Raw genomic sequence first — 21,884 nt, 5'->3', positions numbered from 1 at the left:
CGGTCGTGACCGGGAGGCACCTGAACTGCTGGTGTGCGCTTCGGGGCTCCGCATGGCCACCCCTCGCTCACATCCCTGCCATGCGGGGCTCCCGGCGGGTCCCGGCCGCATGGGGCTGGGCGCAGAGCTGCTAGGAGGCCCTGGCCTCCTCCCTCCCGCCCTCCCAGAAACAGCACGTGGCTCAGGGTGCCAACTCACCTCTTCACGCATCTTCTTCACGGTCTCTCCTTTCTGGAACAGAGGTTCAGACAAGGGAGGGGGTCACTTGGGCTTCCACCACAGGCACGGGAGGCCGGGCGCCCCAGCCCTCGAAGGTGGGCTCTGGGCCCGACATGCGTGACTCCCTGGCCCGCCCGCCACCTCGCCCAGGGCACAGGCTGTGGGCTGGGCAGACCTGGCCCCAGGGACCTGATGCGGCTCCACGCTTGGCCTGGGCACCTGCTCCACGGGGCGGGTTTGCACCCGTCCCCCAGCCTCACAGCCGGCAAAGTGGGGGGACGAGGCCCTCGGGTGATCCCACGAGGAACTTGTGAAAAGAAGCCTGACTCTGAGCTCCGGGGGTTCCCCCACCATTCAGGGACCACGAGGAACCAGCGAAGCCATAGACGGTTGCAAGGCTTCGTCTTGGGGGTGCGGGGTCCTGGCCCACCTCCCTCCTACACGCACCCAGCTTCCAAACCAGCGCTCACTTTCCCCAGGGGAACGTTTCTTTGAGAATGGACTCACCACCACTCAGGCCGGAGGTGGGAGACTGCTCCCAGGAATGCACGTGGGAACTGGTACTGAGCTCCCAAACCCGGGAAGAAGGACTGGCCACCAGGGCGGCAGGGCTCCCTCGGGGGATGACTCCCCAGCTCCCACAGGGCTGGACAACGGGAAGCTCTGCGACCAGCCTCGTGGGGGTGCAGCCTGAAGGCGACGGGGCAGGATTGCAGTGGGATCCTCCCTGCTCACCTGGCACACACCGCGTGCGGCTCACCCCCCGCACAGGAGTGCTCCAGACCTCACTGTCCCTCTGAGATACCCCGGTAGAGGCAGAGTTCACTCAATAATTACCTTCCTGGGACTTCCCTGCTGGCGCAGTGGTTAAGAATCCGCCTGCCAATGCAGGGGACAATGGTTCGAGCCCTGGTCCGGGAAGATCCCATGTGCCGCGGAGCAACTAAGCCCACGCGCCACAACTACTGAGCCTGCGCTCTAGAGCCTGCGAGCCACAACTACTGAGCCCACGTGCCGCAACTACCGAAGCCTGCACGCCTAGAGCCCGTGCCCTGCAACAAGAGAAGCCACCGCTCACCGCAACTAGAGAAAGCCCACGCGTAGCTACGAAGACCCAAGGCAGCCAAAAAAATAAGAATAAAAAAAATAATTACCTTCCCGATGATGCTGCCAACTTCCTGTGGGAAAAGAATCACAGAAAGATGACGTCACAGAGCAGAAGGAGCAAAACCCCTGCGACAGGCGCCACAGGAGCGCCCACCTTCCGGGTCACGCGCGCGGACGGGAGGCTGGGCGGTCGGGAGGGAGCGGGCAGACAAAGAGAAAGAGAATGGCCAGCTGCTGTCCAGATAAGCATGCCAACAGGTATCACCTGTGCACTTAAGCCCTCAAGGAAACCCTGCAAGAAATGGATGAAAGATAAAATCTCCCCCAATGATTTTGTGATGTATAAAAATTTAGCGCTGCTATTGCTGTTTGACTTTTTTAAAAAAATGTAGAACACTGAAAAACTCTGGAGCACACCACCATGGTTCTAAAGCCTGGGGCCCGCAATGGTTCAGACACGCTCCCGGCCAGGACTGCCTGTCGCAGCACTGCCCAGCCTGGGACAGACCCACAGGCTCCGCCACGGCACCTCAGGGAGGCGGGGCCAGCCTGCTTCTAGCTGCAGAGAGCGGCTTCCACAATCAAACTCATCTTCCTCATTACAGTGAAGCCCTCAGCGATCACAGTGTCCTGGGAAACGCCTCAGTTCTGCGAGGCCAGGAGGGCGCGTGTGCAGCAGGGGCTGTGGCAGCAAAGGGCAGCTGGGCACGGGGTGGTGGCCCCTCCGGCAGCCAGGGCGCCTCACCTCCCAGGGGCAGGGTTTGGTACTTGCTGTGGCAGCAGCTGCTGGAGGGGGGGCCGTGCATCTGACCTCAGACTGTCCTCCACGGTATACACCCAGCTTCTGACAACCTTGACCAAATGCTACCCACCCTGGGAGTGGGAAAGGCGGTCAGCATCCCTCCATCACGGAAAGGGAGGCTGTAGGTGTGAGCACCAGTTTCCGGAAATCTAGGGAGAGCAGTGCCCCAGGCACTAACTATGCCAGCCTCTGCCGTCCCCTGGGTTTCTCATGGTACAAACACCAGACAGAGGAGCCAGGATGAACCCTGTGCTATTGGACTGGAATAGGGGGTGTGAACTCGGAGCCCAATTTAGAGATAAATATGGAAATAAATAGTGCGCAAATGTGCACAGACATAGGTGTGTATGATTCTACACACACCCACACCCACACACACAAGCGCGCGCGCACACACACACACACACACACACACACACACACACACACATTCCCTAGCTCTGTCTGGGGCCCACAGCAGCCCAAAAGCCATAAGCACCCCACGTGCCCACCTCTGGGCTCTAACACCATCCCACCATCCTCCACTCAAGGGAGTCGGGTTCTCTAGAGAAACGGCTGATTCCAGGACCAGCGGGAAAGTAAGGATGAGCGACAGCGGTGTGCAGAGAGGACGTGCAGTCAGAACGGTGGTCCCCCAAGAGGACGCGGGCCAGCTCGGTGGGGCGACCATGGCCAAGTCAGGGACAATGTGAGCACCAAAATCAATAATGACAGTGCGGGGACAGCGTGGGGACAGCATGGGGGGTGATGCGAGCAGAACAGCAAACCCTGCGTCTAGGAAGCCACGAATGAAGCAAGGGTGGCACACAGGACGTTCACGCAGCACCTAAGGACCCGCCAGCAAAGACGCCCTGATGACTGTGGAAGAGGAGTTGGGGAGACGCCCAGAAGGTGCCCCCCACCAAGTGACACCCTGAAATCCGGACTACCTGATAGGAAAGCTTCTGTGACACTCCTGCCAACGGTGAGGAAACGTCAGAAAAAGCCAAAGTGAGGGACATTCTTTCTACAGAAGAACTGGGTGGGAACTTTGCTTTCAAAGCAAAAGGCAAAGGAAGCGTGGGGAGCGCCTGTCTGAAGGGCAGCCCTGGGATGACCGGTGTACTTGAGTGGGGCCCTAGCCACCTGGCCGGCACGTGTGCATCAGTGTTAGTGTGCTGGAGGAGAACGCCCTCACATGTAGAAAATACACACTAGGGCATAGGGGATGGGGGCAGCAGGCGGGCAGCTCAGTCGCGAAAGGTTCTGGGAGAAACGTAATCTGGACGGCACTGCAGCTGCTTTGTAAGTCGGAGATTGCTTAGAATTTAAAAAGCCTAATATGAAGCGAAGACCCCTGCGGTGGGCGTGCCCCCCCCCCTCCCGCCCCCGTACCTTTCCGTGCATCAGCAGGCGGATGGTCAGCGTCACGTTCAGGCCACCTTCTGAGACCTTGGACTCCATCTTTCTTCCAAAATGTAGCTGGGGGTGGTGGCTCAAGGTGCCGAGGGTGCCGTGAGGAAGGACAGATGGGGCCCAGATGGTGTCACCTGGCAAGGGAAGGCACACGTCAGGTGACCGGGCCTGGGCGGGCGGGTGGGTCGGTGGGCTGCCGCCTTCAGCATCGCTGCTGGGGAGAGGCAGAGGCTTCCTGGGCACCCCAGTCAGCACGAGGAAGGGTTGGCCCCGGGACTCACGGTGTGGCACCTGTGGGGGCCTGGGGTACATGGCAGGGGGGATGGGCCTCAGGGAAAGCCCGCCAGCGAGTGACCTGGCCTCACTGCTGACTAACGCATGGTCCTGGGCCTCAGTGTCACCTCTGTGATGAGGGACACCGGACCAGCTCCCTCAGCCGCTGGAGGGGAAAAGGGGTGACCAGCAAGCCTGGGGACCCCCGTGTGTCTGCTCTGCTGTCACCTTGGATCTGCCCATTTCCCACCACATTGGTGCCAGAATCCTCCCCTTCACCCTTAAAAAGCCAGGAGATTACAGATCTGTGTTCCCTTTATGTCTAGAGTCGAGGTTCCTTAGTTATCCTCATTCTAAAGTGGACTCAGTCTCTATTAACTAAACTGACAAACAGCTGAGTGTCCCCCTTTATAAAGTTTTCAGAAAATGCTTTACATCCCATATCACGGGTCCGCTTATTGTATGACTTCTGCAGTGTGTCGGTTCAGCACTTCGCCCTCCAGGCAACATTTAGGCTCCGTTTTAAGATTTACAGGCAAGGACTGGTCACAGTAGCGGACCTGAAGGACGGTTGGAGAGCGAGGTGCGCGTGCGGGTGACTCAGCCTGACTGTGTGGAGGACAGAGCCGAGAGGCCCCCGCCCAAGGTCCGCACAGCATCCAGGTCCGAGTTCAAACGATCGGAGTGGCACCAAATAGACACGGCTCCCTGCCACGCAGACACCCTGCAGCAGCCCTGCAAAGCCCTTCCTAAGCTCAGGGTGCGCGCCAAGGCTAAGGTGCCTGCACCGATGAACCAGACGGCTGGGGGTCCAGGCGGGGATGCCACGCCTCCTTTTAATTAGAAACATCTCCGCCAGGGTCTGGGGCCATCTGTTATGTAAATGTCTCCAGCCCACGGTGGAGAAAGTGGGTCAGCGAGCGCCAGAGGTGCTCCAGGCTGCAGGCCGTCAGCCGCCATCAGTCACACGGGCCAGTGAGCGCCGGCCTGCTTCACGTGGCCACGAGTGGGCAGCCCAGGCCTCCGTGGACCCTGGGCATGGAAGCAGCCCCGGGGGCTGTTCAGGTCAACCGGACTCAGTACCCCCGACCCTGAAGAACCCACCCTGAGATGGCAGGCGAGGGGCGCCGGGAAGGCGGGGGCATCCTCTGGCCATCCCACCAGGACCCGGGACACCTCCCATCAGAGGCCACCCCAAGTGTGCTGGGCCCGCTTCCCACCTCTGTGGCGGCCAGGGATGCCCTGCAGGAAGCAGCAGCTGCACTCCTGTGGGTACAGCCGTCCACACCACGCCAGGCGGCCAGTTCATCAGAAAAACCTCTTCCTGTGACTCACTCCTCCCCACACTTGGTGTCCAGAAACCGGCAGATCCCTCTCGCCAGCGAGGACCCCCCCATCTGTCCTCCTCATGCTGGGGATTTAATGTATTTTACTCCACTTGATGAGAGGAAGAGGAGAAGCAGACATGGTCCCCCGATGGGGCCTGGCAGGAGGCCCCCCCCTTCTCGCCTCCCCCCCACCCCCGGAAGCCCGTCTAGTCCGTGGTTCAAATGCCTCTCTGTGCTGACACCATCCTCAGACGCGCCTGAGCCTAGATCTCACCCTGCACCCCACTCCCTGGGCGCCCCGATTTCTGACGGACGCCCCCAGTCCACGTGCGCAGAGATGGGCTGTCATGTCTGTGTTCTGCTCAGGCCCAAGACCTGGCACGATGACCCCTTCTCCGACCCACCCCATTTGTTACCAAATCCTGACACACGGGGGCAGCGCCTGCGATTTATTCCTCTTTTCTAGTGTCTTGAGGAAGAAGCTGGTGGCATGGGTTTAAACTCTTACTTTTGGCCTGATACAATGTTCAGTTCTATAAACTTCTCTCTACACGTGGCTTTTGTTGCGTCCCACACATTTCTATATTTGTGCTTTCTGTCCACTCATTTCAAAAGACTTAATTTCTCTTCTGATTTCTTTTTTGATTCACGGGATATTTTGAAGTGTGTTATCGAGTTTTCAAATATTTGGAGATTTTCTAGATAGCTTTCTTCTGTTGATTTCCAATTTAATTCCATTACAGTTAGACAGCATATTTTGTAATACTTGAGATATTTTAAATTGATTGAGAATTGCTTATGGACCAGAACGTGGTCTATCTTGTGTGACTGGGTGGGATGTTCTACAGATGTCAGTAGAGCAAGATGGCTGGGCATGCTTTTCTGTCTGCTTATCCCAATATTGAGTAGGAATGCTGACGTCTCTGTGATTGTGGATGTGTCTGTTTCTCCTGCAGTTCTACCTTTTTTTTGCTTCATGTATTTTAAGCTCCATCGTTAGCATCGTAACATCTAGCGTTGTTATGTTCTGTGGATGAATTGACCCCTTTACCGTTATGAAAGATCCTTCTTTATCTCTGGTAATATTCTTGACTCTGGAATTTACTTTGACATTAATACAGACACCCGACCTTACTATTGGTTAGTGTTAGCATGGTGTCTCTTCTTCCATCTCTTATTTTTAATTTATTTGTGTCTTTATATTCAAAGTGAATTTCTTGTAGGCAACATATAGTTGCCTACAAGAAACTTTTTAATCTTTTTCGACAATCTGCCTTTTAATTGGGGGTGTTAGGACTATTCACAGTGATTGTTGATGTGGTTGAGTTTAGGTCTATCATTCCACTATTTGTTTTCTGCTTTCACCATCTGTTCTTCGTTCCCCCGTGTCTATGTTTCCTCTGCCACATTTCGGATTAATTGCATACACTTTGTGATTCCACCTTGTCTCCTTCATTCACTAACTAGTCTCCACTCTGGGTTTTGTCACCCAGGCAGTGGCTTCAGGGCTTAGGCACAGACCTCTAACCTGACTCAGCCCGTGAGCTGCGGCCTCGCTGCCTGACGGGTGCAGGACAACCCGACAGCAGGGTGTTCTCCTTTCTCCTCTCGGCCTTTGCCCTGTTACTGCCACACATTTTAGTTCCACCTATGTTATAGATCCTACAGTACTTTATTTTTTAAATTTAATCAGTCAATTCTCTTCTAAAGGGATTTGGATAATAATAAAAGAGTCTTTCATGCTCAACCATGTGGCTCTGCTATCATTTTTCTTCTACCGTAAGAATTTCCCTTAATATTTGTGTAGGGCAGGTCTGCTGGTGATGAGTTCTCTCAGCTTTGGGTGTGTCTGGACAGTCACCTTCTTTTGAAGGCTGTCTCACCTGGTGCAGAATTCCAGGTGGGCCGTGGTGCCCTTCCCTCCTCACCGCACTGTGTCCGGAGGGGTCTACGGCAGTCTCCCCTTTGTCCTCTGAACGTAACCTGCTTTTCTCTAGCATATTTAAAGGTGTTTCTCTTAATCACTGGTTCTGAGCAATTATGTTATTATGCTGTGCCTTGTGTTTTTGTTCTTGGGGCTTCACTGAACTTCTTGGATCTGCAGTCTTAGAATTTTCATCAAATTCGGAAAATTGCAGCCATTGTTTTCTCGAGTATATATTCTGCTCCCATCCCCGCGCGGGGAGGGCCTCCACCTGCAGGCATGGCAGGCTCTGCCCTCTGTCCCTGTGCCTCACTCCGTGAGGTGCCATTCTCCTCTGCCTCACTGGATGGGCCGCTCTGCTGCTGACCAGCCAGCGCCCTCGGCACCTCGGACGCTGCAGTGTCACCCCCAGAAGCCCGGCCCGCGTCCTTCTCTGTGTCATCCACGTCTCCACTGAACACGCTCGACCTTCCTCTTGCTTCCTGAACACAGGCTGTACAGTCACAACGATGACATCAGTGTCTGTGTCCCCTGGTTGTATAACTGTCGTCGTTTCTGGGTCGAGGGCCAGGCAGTGGAATGCAGCCCTGACACCGCGTGACCGTGACGAGAGTGCTTCCTGTGTGGGTTACAGAGTGAGCGCCGGCGGCGCCTGGTCACTTCCGGGGGCAGCACAGCCACCAGCCACCAGCCAAGGGTGGAGGAGACCCAGGCGCTGCCTCAGACGAGCCTGAAGGCCTGGCCCGTCTCTGAGCCGCACGGCTCTTCCCGATTCCTTGGGCGGGATCCTGCACGTGGCCAAGGTGCCCTCCTCGGTTCAGTCCCATCTATAAGGAAATCATCCAAATCTGACCACCCGCTCCCAGTGCACGGGAGACACAAATCCATTTCGACCGCTTTGCTCGGCTCCTCGGCTGGAGGACACGAGTCACCTCGTCCCGCTGACACAAAGCCTGAGGCTAGAGTTAAGGGAAGGGTGGCCGCAGGGACAAGGCCCGGGATGGGAACCCGCAGCCCTTGCCCCGCAACCCAGGTCTCATGTTTGCTCTGATCTCTCCTGTGCAGAAAGCCTGCAGGTGCCCTGCCACAAATCCCAGTGTCCCCGGCCGATGTCGCCCAGCACCGGGAAGGGACACTCAGTCCACGTCTGTGGCGTCCCGAGGAAGGACTCCAGCTGCCCTGGTGTGGGTCCTGCACTGAGGTCACCGGGGGAAGCAGGGCTGGGAGCTGGCCTCAACGCCCAGGCAGGGCGGAAGCAGCCACGTGCTACATCCACGTGTAAGAGCGCCCCCTGGTTTTCAAGGGCATCTGCCCCAGGATGCCAGGCTGGGTAGATCTGGGGGGATGGAGGCAGGTTTTGTGACACTGCAATCCCCTGTGTCTATATGAAACCTCGTGTCCTTCCCTCAGGGACATTGGGGCCACAGATGGGTGTACACTCAGAGCCGAGGGGCACGTCCAGCAACACGTATCTGTGGCCATTTCCAAGTCCTGCCGCCTGCGCTTTGGTGGGGAGACTAAGATCCAGGCGAGCGGCGGGGAGAGCGGGTCTCCCGGCGGCGCTGCGATTCCCTTGGGAGGGAAAACGGGCTGATGTGACACTAGGGGGAGCAGATGCAGCCTCACATTTGCTGCACGGCCGGTCCAGGCTGCGGAGTCCGCCTGCAAAAGAGACCAGCCTGAGTCTGGAGGAGCCCCGCTGAGCCCAGCCGACAGTCCCCCCACTCAGATCTGGGCAGGATGGGGTGGAGGGCAGAATCCTGACGATTTCTAAACATACCCCAGGCTTGCGTGACTGGACTCTTCTCCAGTCACAGGAAACACACACAGAGGGCGTGGCGTCTGTGCTGCTGTCCCTGGCAGTCGAGGGGGTGCTTGCACCTGACGAGTACGCTCCGCTGGCCCCGCAGCGCCTCTGAGCTTTCCGGCCTGCACTCTGCTGCCCCCTACCAGCCACCACCTCCCGGTGTCCAAAGAGGAAGCAGGAGAGAAAGGTACATTCAGGAAGCAGACATAAGGGCTATTTGACAGGCAAACTCTATAATCATCACATGTACAGATTCTGTTCACGTGTGTAAAATACACTCATTTACTTTTCACTTAAAACTCCTGGTGGATTTAAGAAGTCAGCATCAATGGGTGGCTCTGGGTAAACTGCTGAAGCTGCATTTAGGAAGCTGGCAGGAGGGTGAAGTTACCTGTGATGCCAAATGCCTGGTCACTGCAGAGGACTATCCTGCCGCTGAGCAGCCAACCCCCAGGGGAAGACTCCTGAGAATGCCTCTGATGGCCCCTCCAGGGACATCTGCCTGGTGAAGCCACATGGCTACCCCTGCTGTGGCACAGCCCTGCTGGATAGGGCAGAGCCCTCCTGGATATGGCACAGCCCTCTTGGATAGGGCACAGCCCTGCTGGATAGGGCACAGCCCTCCTGGATAGGGCACAGCCCTGCTGGATGGGGCACAGCTATCCTGGATAGGGCACAGGAAACAGGGCGTCAAAGACCAGTACCAGAGCCAGTGCTAGCTGCTCCCGCCCCTGTTCTTTCCTACAAGAACACATAAATGCAAGACGCAGGTTGAAATTTGCCTCGTAGGTAACTGGTAATAAATAACTTTGTTAATTCAACAAATATTTCCTGGGCAATTACTAAGCTCCAGGCACCGTGCTGTCCTACAAAGAGAAGTAAACAGGGCACCTTCCTGAGGGAGGGACAGGCCTGTCAAGAAATCCTTATGGTGATACAGGAGCCAGAGGAATGGGAGGAGCACTGGGCCCACGTGGGAGACAGCCCCACCCAATGTGGAGCGCTCTGGGTGTCAGTCACAGGCCAGGCTGAGTCCTCAGGCAGCAGCACTTGGGGGCTGTGAGCGCTCCTGGGGGGAGCTCTGAGAAGGACTGTTGCCCCAACTCCCAGAACTGCCCTTAGGGCAGTGGCTACACAGTTCATCCCATCCCAGGAGGGTGGTGTACCTGCAAGATTCAAGTCTGGGAAAGGAGATGCTGCCGCACCTGGTATCCCAGGGCTCAGCTGGTGGCCTAGGGCTCACCTGGCCGTCTTACAATGACAGAGCATGGAGGCCTTGGCACTGAAGTCGAGGTGTGTGTGTGCCACCCCTCGGGGCCTGACTCAGGAGACCCAGGTGGTCCTAGAAGCTGCATTTAAGGTTCTCCAGACTCCTTTTGAGCAAGGCCATGTTTGGGAGCCACTGGTCCTAATCCCCACCCCAACTCTTCCCCCACTCCATCTGTTAGGAATTCTGGGAGGCTGACAGTAATAGGAACCAACCAACCACATAACCCCAGGCCTGCTCTTCTCCTTTTGTGAAAGAAATCTGGAGGAGGCAGTGAGTTGGGGGCAGGGCAGACGTGGGCGGTAACGGTGAGGAAGTGAAGGCAATGCCTCCTTTCACGAGTAGAACACCTACATTATATGTATATAATGTAATATCTGGGCAACACTGAAAAGTTGCACAAAGGGGATACTCAAAAACACTGTCAGTAAGTCAAAATGGAATTATTAAAAAAATGTTGAGTAACCCACAGGAAGGCAGGAAATAAGGAAACAGAGAAACAAAACATAGGGAGAACAAACAGAAAACAAAAGATGAAACGGCAAACTTAAGCCCTAACATCTCAATAATTACATTAAATGTAAATAGTCTAAATTTACCAATTAAAAAAACAGAATGGCAGAGTGGATTAAGAAAAATGACTCAACCATATGCTGTCGATAAGAAACTCATTCACTTCAAATAGAAAGATGTAAGCAGACTGAAAATAAACTCATCGGAAAAGATGTGTCACACAACCACTAATCAAAAGAAAGCAGGAATGGCTATATTAATATCAGATAATATTGACTTCAGAGCAATGAAAATCATCAAAGATGGAGAGAGGCATTATATAAAGATGAGTCAACCCATGAAGAAGCAATAGCAAGCAATCCTAAAAGTGTATGAATCAAACACTAGAACAGTAAAATATGTGAAGACTGACAGAACTGAAAGGAAAAACATAGAAATCCACAATTACAGCTGAAGATTTCAACAGCGTCTCAACAACTGAAAGAACAGCTAGGCAGAAAATCAGCAGGGATATAGAACTCACACCACCATCAATCAACTAACTGGACCTAGTCAACATTTACAGCACATCTGGCACCAGCAGAACACACACAGAATATATACCAATGCAGAACATATCCTTGGCCATAAAGCAACCCTCAACAAATTTAAAAGACTCAAAATCGTATGGTGTGTTCTCAGGTCACAAAAGAATCAAACTAGAAATCAATAACAGAAATAACAGAAAAATCTCCAAGCACACGGAAACTAACACAACACCCATTTAAATAATCCTCGGGTCAAAGAGGCAATCTCAAGGGTTATAAAAATATGTTGACCTGAATGTATAATGTATACCTGAATAAAAATACATACCCGAATAAAAATACAACATATCAAAAATTGTAAAACACAACTAAAGCACTGCCTAGAGGGAAATTTATAGCACAAAATACATATATCAGAAAAGAGAAAAAGTCTCAAACCAATAATCTAAGCTCTCATTTTAAGAATCTAGAAAAAGAACAAAATAAATTCAAGCAAACAGAAGGAAGGGAATAAGACAGAAATAATTAAAATTGGAAACAGAAAAACCAGAGAAAATCAATAAAATAAAGAGCTGATTCTTTGAAAAGGTCAATAAAATTGACAGACCTCTAGGACGACTGACAAAGAAAGAAGACAAAACATCATTATAAGGAAAGAATCAGGAGCTATTGTTAAGAACCTTGCATACATCAAAGGGATAATAAAGGAACACTAAGAACAACTCTACACAAATAAATTGACTTAGATAAACTGACCCACTCTTTGAAAAAGACAAACTACCACAACTCATCCAATATGAAACTGATAATTTGAATAGCCCTACATAACTGTGAAGGAAATTGGGTTCATAATCTTAAAACTCCCCTGCAAAAATTCTCCAGATCCAGATGGTTTCACTAGAGGATTCTACCAACAGTTTTAAGAAGAATTAATACCAGTCCTACATAATCTCTTTCAGAAAACGGAAGAGAAGAGAAATAGTTTCCAATTCATTTGATGACGCTAGTATTAGCCTGACACAAAAATCAGTACAAAAGATGGTACAAAACACAGTACAAAAGGAGAAAACTGCCCTCAAGAATACTGGTGCAAAAATCCTTTAAAAACATTAGCAAATAGAACTCATCAGTATATGATAAGAATTATACACTATGCCCACTCTTCCTGCGATGCAAGGCTGGTGCAGTATTTAAAAATCAACTCATGTAATCAATCATATTGACAGACCTAAAGAAGATATCACTTGATTATATTGTGCAGAAAGGCACTTGACAAAATTCAACACCCACTCGTGATAAAAACTCTCAGGAAAAAACACAGGAATAGAAGGGAACTTCCTCAACTCGATAAAGAGCATGCACAAAAAGACCTTCGTCCAACATCACACTTAGGGTTAAATCCTTTCCCCTTAGAACAAGGCACAACATCTCTCCTTTCACGGCCATTACTCACACAGTCGGGGAGGTCAGTCAGTGCAAAAAGGCAGGAAAGGTAATGAGAGGAAAAGATAAAATTGTCCCTATTTGCAGATGACATGAACTACTTAGGTGTAAATCTAACAAAACGTGTAGGACTTATATGCTGAGAACTACAAAATGTTGAAAGAAATTAAAGATCTAAATAAATGGAGAGACAGAACACAGATTGCAAGACTCATCATAGTAAAGATGTCAGTTCTCTCCAAGTTGACATACAGCTTTAATATAATTCCTATTAAAATTCCAGCAAGAATTTCAGCGATACAGACAAGATCATTGTAAAATCTATACGGAAAGGCAAAGGAACTAGAATAGCTAAAACAATTCTGACAAAGGAAAATAAAGTAGAAGGAACTGGTCTCCCCAATTTCAAGACTTATTATACAGCTGCTGTAATCAAGGCTGTGGTGTTGGTGGAGAAAATCAATGGAGCAGATACAGAATCCAGAAACAGAGCCACACAAATATGCCCAACTGATTTTTGACAAAGATCTAAAAGCAGTTCAACGGAGGAAAGACAGCTTTTTTCAACACATGGTGCTGGAGCAACTGGACATCTGTAGGCAAAAATGGACTTTTTGAACTAAACTTTATACCTTATATAAAAATTAACTCAAAAAGGATCACAGAGTTAAATGTAAAACGTAAAGCAATGAAACTTTCAGAAAAGAAAAGGAAAAATCCTAAGGGTCCATGGTAAGGCAGAATTCTTAGACTTGACACTAAAAGCGTGATATACAAAAGGGAAAACTGATAAATTAGATGTGTCAAAACTAAAGACCCGTGCTTTGCCAAAAAACATATTAAGAGGATGAAAAGACAAGCCAAGACTGGGAGAGAATATTTGCAAACCACACACCCGACACAGAACTAGTTTAAAGCATATATAATGATCAAACTCAACAGTAAAAACGAAACAATCCAATTAGAAAACGGGCAAAAGACATGGACATTTCACCAAAGAGGATAGACAGGTGGCAAACAAGCACATGAGAAGATAGATGTTCAGTATCATTAGCCATCAGGGAAATGCAAATTAACACCACGGGAGGGGCCATCGCTCACTTGTCACAACGGCCAAAATAAACAGCAGTGGGCACACCGAGCCCGGAGAGGATGCGGGGCAGCGGGCAGGCCACTCAGATGCTGCGGGGATGTGGCCTGCTCACTTGGAAGACGGTCTGGCAGTTTCTTAAAAAACTAAACACGCAACTACCATTCGACCTGGTGGTTGCACGCCTGGGCGTTTATTATAGAGCAATAAAAATTTATGCCCTCACAGCAGGCTGTGATTTTATTTGTAATTGCCAAAAACAGGAAGCAGCACCTTCATCCAGTGGTTGGTTAGCCAGTCACGGTGCATCCCTGCCAGGGGCAGCGCGACAGGGACCGCACACGCGGCACCTACTCCGCCACAAAGCGGAACAAACTGCTGACGCTCTCAGCAACGGGAGGAACCTCGGAGAATTAGGCTGAGTGAAAAAAGCCAGTCCCCAAAGGTCACACGCTGTATGATTCCACTTACACGACATTCTTGAAATGACAAAATTACAGAAATGAACAGATCACTGCCTGCCTCGGTCCAGCCTGCATGACCTTACCCTCCTCCCTCCCAGGCTCAGGCTGGTTCGCAAACCCCCCAGTTCCCGGGAGAGGGCAGAGGAAACACTCACGAAGGAACATGTCTTGTGAGGCCAACAAAAGGATGCAGAAAAGTACCAGGAAGCAGAGCGAACCGCGGCCAACCAAGCTGCCCCTCTCTTCCACATCCTCTCTTCATCTGAGTTGGTCCAATTTGAAAAGTGAGTTTGTTTTCAATTTCATTGGTTTCTGGTCTTGTTTTATTATTTCCTCCCTTCTGCTTGCCTTTTTTTTTCTTTTAGTTTCTTAAGGTAAAAGCTTGGATAATTGTTTGCAGACGTTTTCTCATGTTAGCATTTCATGCCATAGGTTTCTCTAGAGGCACTGACTTCCTTGATTCCTACCAATTTAGAGATGTGCGTTTATTATATATATTCTATTATTTCCCAATATTCCAAAATATTTCCTAAATTCCTTTGATACAGCACATTGACCGCATTATTTAGAGGTGCGTGTTTTGATCTTCAAGTATTTGGAAAATTTTAAGTTACCTTTGGTTACTGATTTCTAGTTCAGTTTCACTCTGGTCAGAATATATACTTTTTGTGATTTCAACTGTTTTAAGTTCGTTAGGCTTTTGTGTTTTTTTACACAGAGCACAGTCCACCTTGGGAACACCCTGTGTGCCACGAACATGTCCCTCCTGCAGCCAGGTGTGGCGTCCTGCAAGGCCACTTGTCCCATCAGTCACTGAGAGCGCAGTTGGATCTCCAACTACAATCGTGAATTTATCCTCCTCTCTGTTCTATCAGGTTCTGTTTCTTGTGTTTTGAGGCTCTGTTAGGTGATGTATGTACATTTGGGGCGGATGTGTCTTCCTGGACAATTGACCGTTTTATATTCACACAATGTCCTTCTTACCCCCGTCACCGTCTCGTCCGGAAGCCTACTTCTTCTGATATGAGTGTAGTCACTCCAGCCTGGTTTTGATCAGTGTTCACATGACATACCTTTTTCTGTCAACCTGCCAAGAGCATTATATTTCATGTTGGTGTCTTGCTGGCTGCACACAGATTGATCTTGCTTTTTTTTCCACTCTGACCATCTCTTACATTTAACTGATCTGTTTACACAATTTAGTTTTTATATTTCAGATTTAATAACTGTCCACTCTAATGTCTGTGTATGTGTATTATACACGTGTGTTGTATAATTATGAAATAATTTCAGATTCATGAGTAGCTGCAAAAATAATACAGAGTTTCTGTGTACCCTTCACCCAGCTTCCATTTGACATAACTACAGTGCATTAGCAAAACCAGTAAGGGACACTGGTCAAGCACTATTACCTCAATGGCCCCAGTTTGTACATGCCCTTCTTTTGGTGTATGGGTCTATGGAATTTTATCACGTGTGTAGATTTCCCTAACCACGCACACAAGTGGGACCACCATGCAGAGCTCTGTACGTGGTCCCTTCATAGGCTCACTCTCCTAGGCAAGCCCTGATCTGTTCTATGTCACTACAATTGTATCATTTCAAGAACTTCATATAAATCCAATCAAACAAATGCTACTGCTCTTGAGGTCTAGAACCCAAGTTGCTGTACCTAACAGAAGTCTGTTCCTCTTGGTGGCTGGGGGCCATGGCTGCACCACGACTCGTGCATCCAGTTACCCCATGAAGGACATCTGGGCTGGTTTCGGCTCTGGTGGATTACACATAAAGCAGCTGGCAGCAACAGGGTGCACGTTTTTGTGTGAACACAAGGTTGCATTTTTCTGTGATAAGTACCCAGGACTGTGATTTTTTTTTAACTTTTTATTTTATATTGGAGTATAGCCGATTAACAATGTTGTGATAGTTTCAGGTGCACGGCAAAGCACGACTGTGATTATTGAATCATATGTTAAGTGTACCTTTAACTTCTTAAGAAACTGGCAAATTATTTGCGGGAGCAGCTGTGCTGTTTTCCACCCCTCCAACCGCCCCCCACCCCACGCCCCTGCCCAGGGCAAGACAGACCCAGCACTCTGTTCCCGTCAGCACTTGGGGGTGTCAGTGTTTTACTTCGGCCATTTTTATAGACGGTGGTGACGTCTCCTTGCGACTGGACCTGCTTTCTCCTAACAGCTAACGGTGCTGAACATCCACCCAGGTGTGTATTTGCCATCTCTTCACCCTCTTTGGAGAAGTGTGTGCTCAGGTCTTTTGTCCATCTTCTAATTAGACTGTCTTGTTTTCTTTCCATGGAGGTTAAAGGGCTTGGCCTGTATGCTGTGGACACAGCCTTTTGCTGGATATGTGATTTACAATGATTGTCTCTGAGGCTCTGGTTTGTCTTTTCATATCTTAACAGGATCTTTCATGAAGCAAATGCTTCTAATTGTGATGAAATACAAGTTCTCAATTTTATCTTCTATGACTTTTGTTTAAAATTTTTATCTTTTATGAGCGAGCCTTCTTTTCCTATATTTTCTCCTAAATAGGTTATAATTTTAGATTTTACATTTGGATGTTTGATCCATTTTGAGTTAATTTTATGTAAGTTGTGAAGTTCAAGTCAAGGGTTTTTTTTTTTGTTTTGTTTTATGCATTAGCCAATTGTTTCAACACCACGTTTTGAAAAGACTGCCCTTTCTGTATTAAGTTGCTTTATTACCTTTGTCAAAAATCAGTTGTCCATATGTGTGTGGGTGTATTCTTGACTCTATCCTGTTTGATTATGTAAGTGCCTATCCATCCACCAATACCACAATGTCTGGATTACTGCAGCATTATGGTGACATAAAATTACTCCAACTTCAATCTTTTTAAAAATTCTCTTGGTTTAACTAGTTCCTCTGTGTTTTCACATAAATTTAAAAATCATCTTGTTTGCATCTGCAAACAGTCCTGCTGGGACTCTGACAGGAGCTGCGTTAAACCTGCAGACCCACTTGGAAGCACTGGCACCGTTACGTTGAGTGTCCCAGCTGTGAACACGGAGGTCTCTTATTTAGATCTTTGATTTCTCTCATCAGTATTTTCTAGTTTTCAGCACACAAATTCTGTGCATATTTTGTTACACATATAGCAAGTATATAACTTTCTGGAGTTCCCGTAAATGGTGTGTTTTGAATTCTGGTTTCTGATTGTTCATTGATGGTATATAGAACAATATTGACTTCTGTATGTAGACCTTGCTTTCTCAACAACTTGCTAATTATTACTAGTTCCAGGAGTTTTTTTGGTAGCCTTAATGGGATTTTCGAGGTAGACGATCGTGTTTTTTACAAATAGAAACGGTTTATTTCTTCCTTTCCAATCTGTATGCCTTTTCTTTTATTTACTTGTCATATTGAACTAGCTAGAGCTGTGTCCTCTGTTCAGCAGGAGTGGTGAGAGCAGACATCCTTGTCTTGTTAATGATTTTAGGGGGAAAGCAGTAGCTTTTCACCATTAACTATGATGTGAGTTGGTGGGTGTCGCTTACTCCATTGCTCCAGAACCAAAACCTCATTTGATCTTTTATATTGATTCAATTGGCAAAATCTATTTATAACCAGTACTACTTAGTGAAATTCTGATAAAACAAATTTTCCAATCATTCTTTTTTAAAGGAATATTCAAATCAAAAGAATTCTAGTACAATGACTACTGTCCTAATAAGACATGTAGCTATAACGTGCAGCCAACCGCACACGGTACACAGGCTTGCCCTTATGCAAATGCACTCTGTCCTAACACAGGAGGGCCAGTCCCAGCCCTGTTTTACATATGAGTCCCACAAAACTGAGTGACCACAAGTTGGCTCCAGAGCTCATGCTCCTGACCAGCAGACAGGTGAACTAGTCAAACATAAACCACTGACAGCATTTGTTTCAAATGTGAAGAGAGGAGAGCCACGTTTGAAAGTGGCATGTGATGCCCGAGCCCTGAGGCACTCTTCTGGGGGGAGGGCCAGTAGACTTGGACATTAAAGCAGAAGCCGTTTTACAGCAGTCACACTGCCTACAGGTGCAGCATGCGTCAGCGCGGGATTTCTCGCCCAGAGACGGGAGCTGGAGGAGTCCCGCCAGCCAAGAGCCATCTGAGGCCCGCACGGCTGCAGCGAGCGCACGGCGGCTCTGCCCCGTTAGCTGTGCTTTGTCCAGAGCTACACGCGGGGCCTCAGCTGTGCCAGGGAGAGACCGTGGAGGGGCCCTGGGGGGGAGGGCCTGCACACTTGATTTATCCTGTTTAACAGCTCACTGCCCCATCAGGCTGCAGGAGGCCAGGACAGTACAAACCCACAGAGCTTCTTGGCTGCTTTCGGCTCCTGGAGGACTCACAGCGCAGAGCACGTCCTTGAGGCCGGGGAGGAGGGAGATTTCTGCAGGAAGATGCTCTCGCCGGTCTCAGGTAATGTTAGAAAGACGCTCGGGCCGACACAGCCTGACTTCAGTGAGCGCTGCACACAGCCTGCCGGCTCCTCACTCAAGTGTCCGGACAGACAAACGTGCCAGGCTGGGAGGCTGGCTGCCTGCTCACCTCCCTCCCTGCTGCAGAGGCCGTGGAGCGCGGGTCTTTCCTCTTGCTGGGAAGGTGTGGGCTTCACCCAGGGATACTCCTGTCCTACATCTGGGGAAGCACCCAGGGTCCAGGGTGTCACCTACATCAGAGCGTATGGCTTGCAAACATTCCGATTATTTCAAACACACTGTTTCAAGATTGATAACACCTCTGTTGCGGAGATGGCAGGACTCCCTTGGATCCGACTCTGGTCCTGCGGTGAGGCCTGGGTGTGGACTTGACCCTCCCGAGGCCGTGGCTCCCGGAGCCCGACTTCTCTGTGCACCGGCCACTGCACACAGCAGGTGCTCAGCCTGTCTGTGCACCGTTTGCCTTCCCTGGACCCTCAGGCCACACTGGGAGGCTGACCACGGCAGGGACCGTCCATCTAACACTCGGTTCCTAGCAGGGGCCTGTGCTGGGGACGCAGGACCAAGCAAGGAGCAGCCCTCACCCTCCAGGGGCTCAGTTTGGTGGACAAACAGGCTGCAGGCTGGTCCGCTGGCCGTCCAAAAGGCTGAGTCCACGTTCGGTCCCTCCCCCGCCCCTCGGCCGTGTGCTCCAAGTAGGTCAGAGAGGCGAAAGCGCCTCTTCTGGAGAGGAGAGGACAGTCGCTCACGGCCTCCGGGCCAATGGGATGTGACGGTCGAGAGGCTGGGGAACGGTCCCCACGGGGAGCGTGGGCGGCCTCCCTCCTGCCCTCGCCCTGGACGGGGGATGGGACATCTGGACGGGGCGCCAGGTGCGGGCGAGCCGCGCGTCAGGGGAAGTCGGAGACAAGGGCAGGAGCGCACGGAGCCCGCCCCTTGGGCCTGCAGACTTGGTGCTCTGCAGGCGTCGGTCCAAGAACAGCTTGGGTTTTCTGATGTTGCATGACTTGGCCCAGTGCAGCGGACTGGAGGCCGGCGGGAGAGAAGCGGCAGGGATGGAGCCGTGCTTATCCACCCCGCCGTCCGGCGACGTGTCCCTGCACGTGTGTGTGCTGGGCGTCCGCCCAGGACATCAGGATGAGCCGGGTGCGCGGCACAACACGGAGGGTAGAGGCGGGTGCAGCCCAGGCAGAGCCCCCGGGAGCCTCCAAGGCGGAGGCACAGCCGCAGTCATGCGGGCAGCAGGCCCCTCACTGGGGAACCGGTCCCGCCGCGGGCCCGCAGTTCCAGCCTCTGATCAGCTAGGAACTCCGAGTCAAATATTAACAGACAGAATCGGCAATGTTGGAGGACTACTAATCACAACACCTCAGGGAGGTTTACACCTGGAATAGACAGGTAATTTAATACCGGGAATCCTGTCAACATGATTAATAAATTAAATAATCATACAAACAATAACAACACCAAAAGCTGATACAACGTTCACCGTGTGCCAGGCACAGTCCTCCCTGTAGCCCCGCCAGGAAGTGCCCCTCCACCTCACAGACCGGATGCGGGGCAGGGGGCTGGGGGCAGGCAGGGGGCTGGGGGCAGGAGGCCAGAAAAGCCGAGGCCTCAAGCTGGGAAGCGCAGAGCTGGGCCGCAGCCCCGAGGCAGGTGCGGGAGGCACTGAGCGTACTGCTCGGCCTCCCTGGCAACACAAGACAGAAGCGCCTTGAGTACGCTCAAGACCATCTGCCCAAAAAAAGCAGAGCGCTGGTTTCAAGCCTGTGCCCCGGGCACCATTCTTTACTGGGGAAAAGGGGGACACAGAGCTCTTATTTCCAGCTTTTATTACAACAAAGGGACATAGATGGTAATTTATACCAAGAAAAATGCGGGAATCAGGGAATAACTTTACATAAACGTAACAAAAGAAAGGGTGTTGCCCTGTTAGCGCGAAAAGCAAAAGAGGCCAAGATTAGTTGAGCTCATGAGATTTTTAAGGAGAAATAAACCCAACCAGTTATGAGGAAAAAGGCTGGCTGGGGGCACCCTGGTCGGGGTCCCCTCCCGGAGCTCATCTCGGATTTGAGGTGGCGCCCGCCACAAGGCAAGAACAGAGCAGGGCCCCGCTGCCCGACGGGAACAGACTCTTTCACTTAGTAACCGGGGCCCAAAGAGTGCCCTCGACCCTCCCAGGGCCGCTCCCCGGGCGGCAGGCAGGCTGGCCAGTCCAGGACTTGCCTGGACAACGTCCTCAGAGGAACGCACCCAGAGCCACCCCTCCTCTCCCGGCTCCGAGGAGGCGGCCTGTCCTGGGAAACCCACCTCCCACCAGTTCACACCAGGAGGTCGGCCTCCCCGCCACACAGGGTCCCTCAGGGCAGCACCCCCCCATCCTCAGGACCCCGTCAGGACCCCGGAGAGCAGGCGGGGAAGGATGCTGAGGGCAGGAGGCCCGAGGCCGGAGCGGGGGGTGGGGTGGGGGGAACCAGAAACGTGAGGACTCAGCCCTCGCAGGAGCTGGGCCCTTTTCTGGGTGCTGTCCCCCCAGGGCTGCCCGGGTGAGGGTGCCCCAGGTGCCAACGGGGTTCCCCTGTCAAGAGGGCGGCTCCTCTTTCCTAAAAAGACCCAGGGTCACCTCGGCCTCCAGATGAGAGCAGCACCGGTGGCAGAATCGCCGACCGGGAGGCCCCCCTCCCTGCAGCTGATGCTCCTGATGGAATTAATCCCCGGGGCTTCAGTCCTCCGAGGGCCCGTGAACCCCGCAAGCCCTGCGCGGCTCACTCCCTGCAAGGCCTGGCGTGCTCTCTGAGCTGTGCTGGCGGAGCACAGGCAGGCGCGTGCACGGGGGCGGGGGGGGCTCCCCATTCCCACCTCCCAAACACAAAGGCGGATCTGTAAAGCCAAGTACAGACACGGCGCAGGTAACCCGCACAGCACCCAAGCGGGGTCTAGCTCCCGACCTCGGCCGGGAAGAAGTGGGTCACACGAGCTTCGCAAGACAAGGGCTGTGGGCAGCACGACCTGAGCCGCACCGGACCGAGCTGCCGGAGCCGACCGCCACCCCACCCCGAGGGTCCCGACAGGGCGCGGCCTGCGAAGCCTGCGGGCACCGCCTCCGCGTCCCGGCACCCCTCGCCCATTTCCTCAGCACCGGCGCCGGGTCCTTGCTGACTGGGGGCTGCGCTTGGGGCACGGGGACAGGGGTGATGCTCTGGGCCCGGGCGGTCAGCTCGCCGTGCTTCTGGAGGCCAGGCCAGGTGGCTGTCCC

The 21,884-nt window shown here is 51.8% G+C and overlaps 1 protein-coding gene across 18 annotated transcripts in view; it reads right to left on the bottom strand.

The window, feature by feature from the left end:
- The window catches only part of PCBP3 (poly(rC) binding protein 3), a 212,629-nt gene that overhangs the window by 23,945 nt on the left and 166,800 nt on the right, over positions 1–21,884 (bottom strand). For all 18 annotated transcript variants that reach the window (XM_082461051.1, XM_082461050.1, XM_082461049.1 and 15 more), the window contains 3 exons: positions 3,503–3,657; positions 1,374–1,397; positions 199–231 (listed from right to left, as the gene is read on the bottom strand). In XM_082461051.1, the coding sequence (XP_082317177.1) occupies positions 199–231; positions 1,374–1,397; positions 3,503–3,657 (212 nt within the window). The remainder of the gene's footprint in view (positions 1–198; positions 232–1,373; positions 1,398–3,502; positions 3,658–21,884) is intronic.

The sequence above is a fragment of the Balaenoptera physalus genome (assembly GCF_965194825.1).
Source record: "Balaenoptera physalus genome assembly, chromosome: 4".
In the NCBI taxonomy this organism is placed as follows: Eukaryota; Metazoa; Chordata; class Mammalia; order Artiodactyla; family Balaenopteridae; genus Balaenoptera; species Balaenoptera physalus.
Note: the sequence above shows the minus strand (reverse complement) of the source record. Positions and strands in the feature narration are given on the sequence as shown.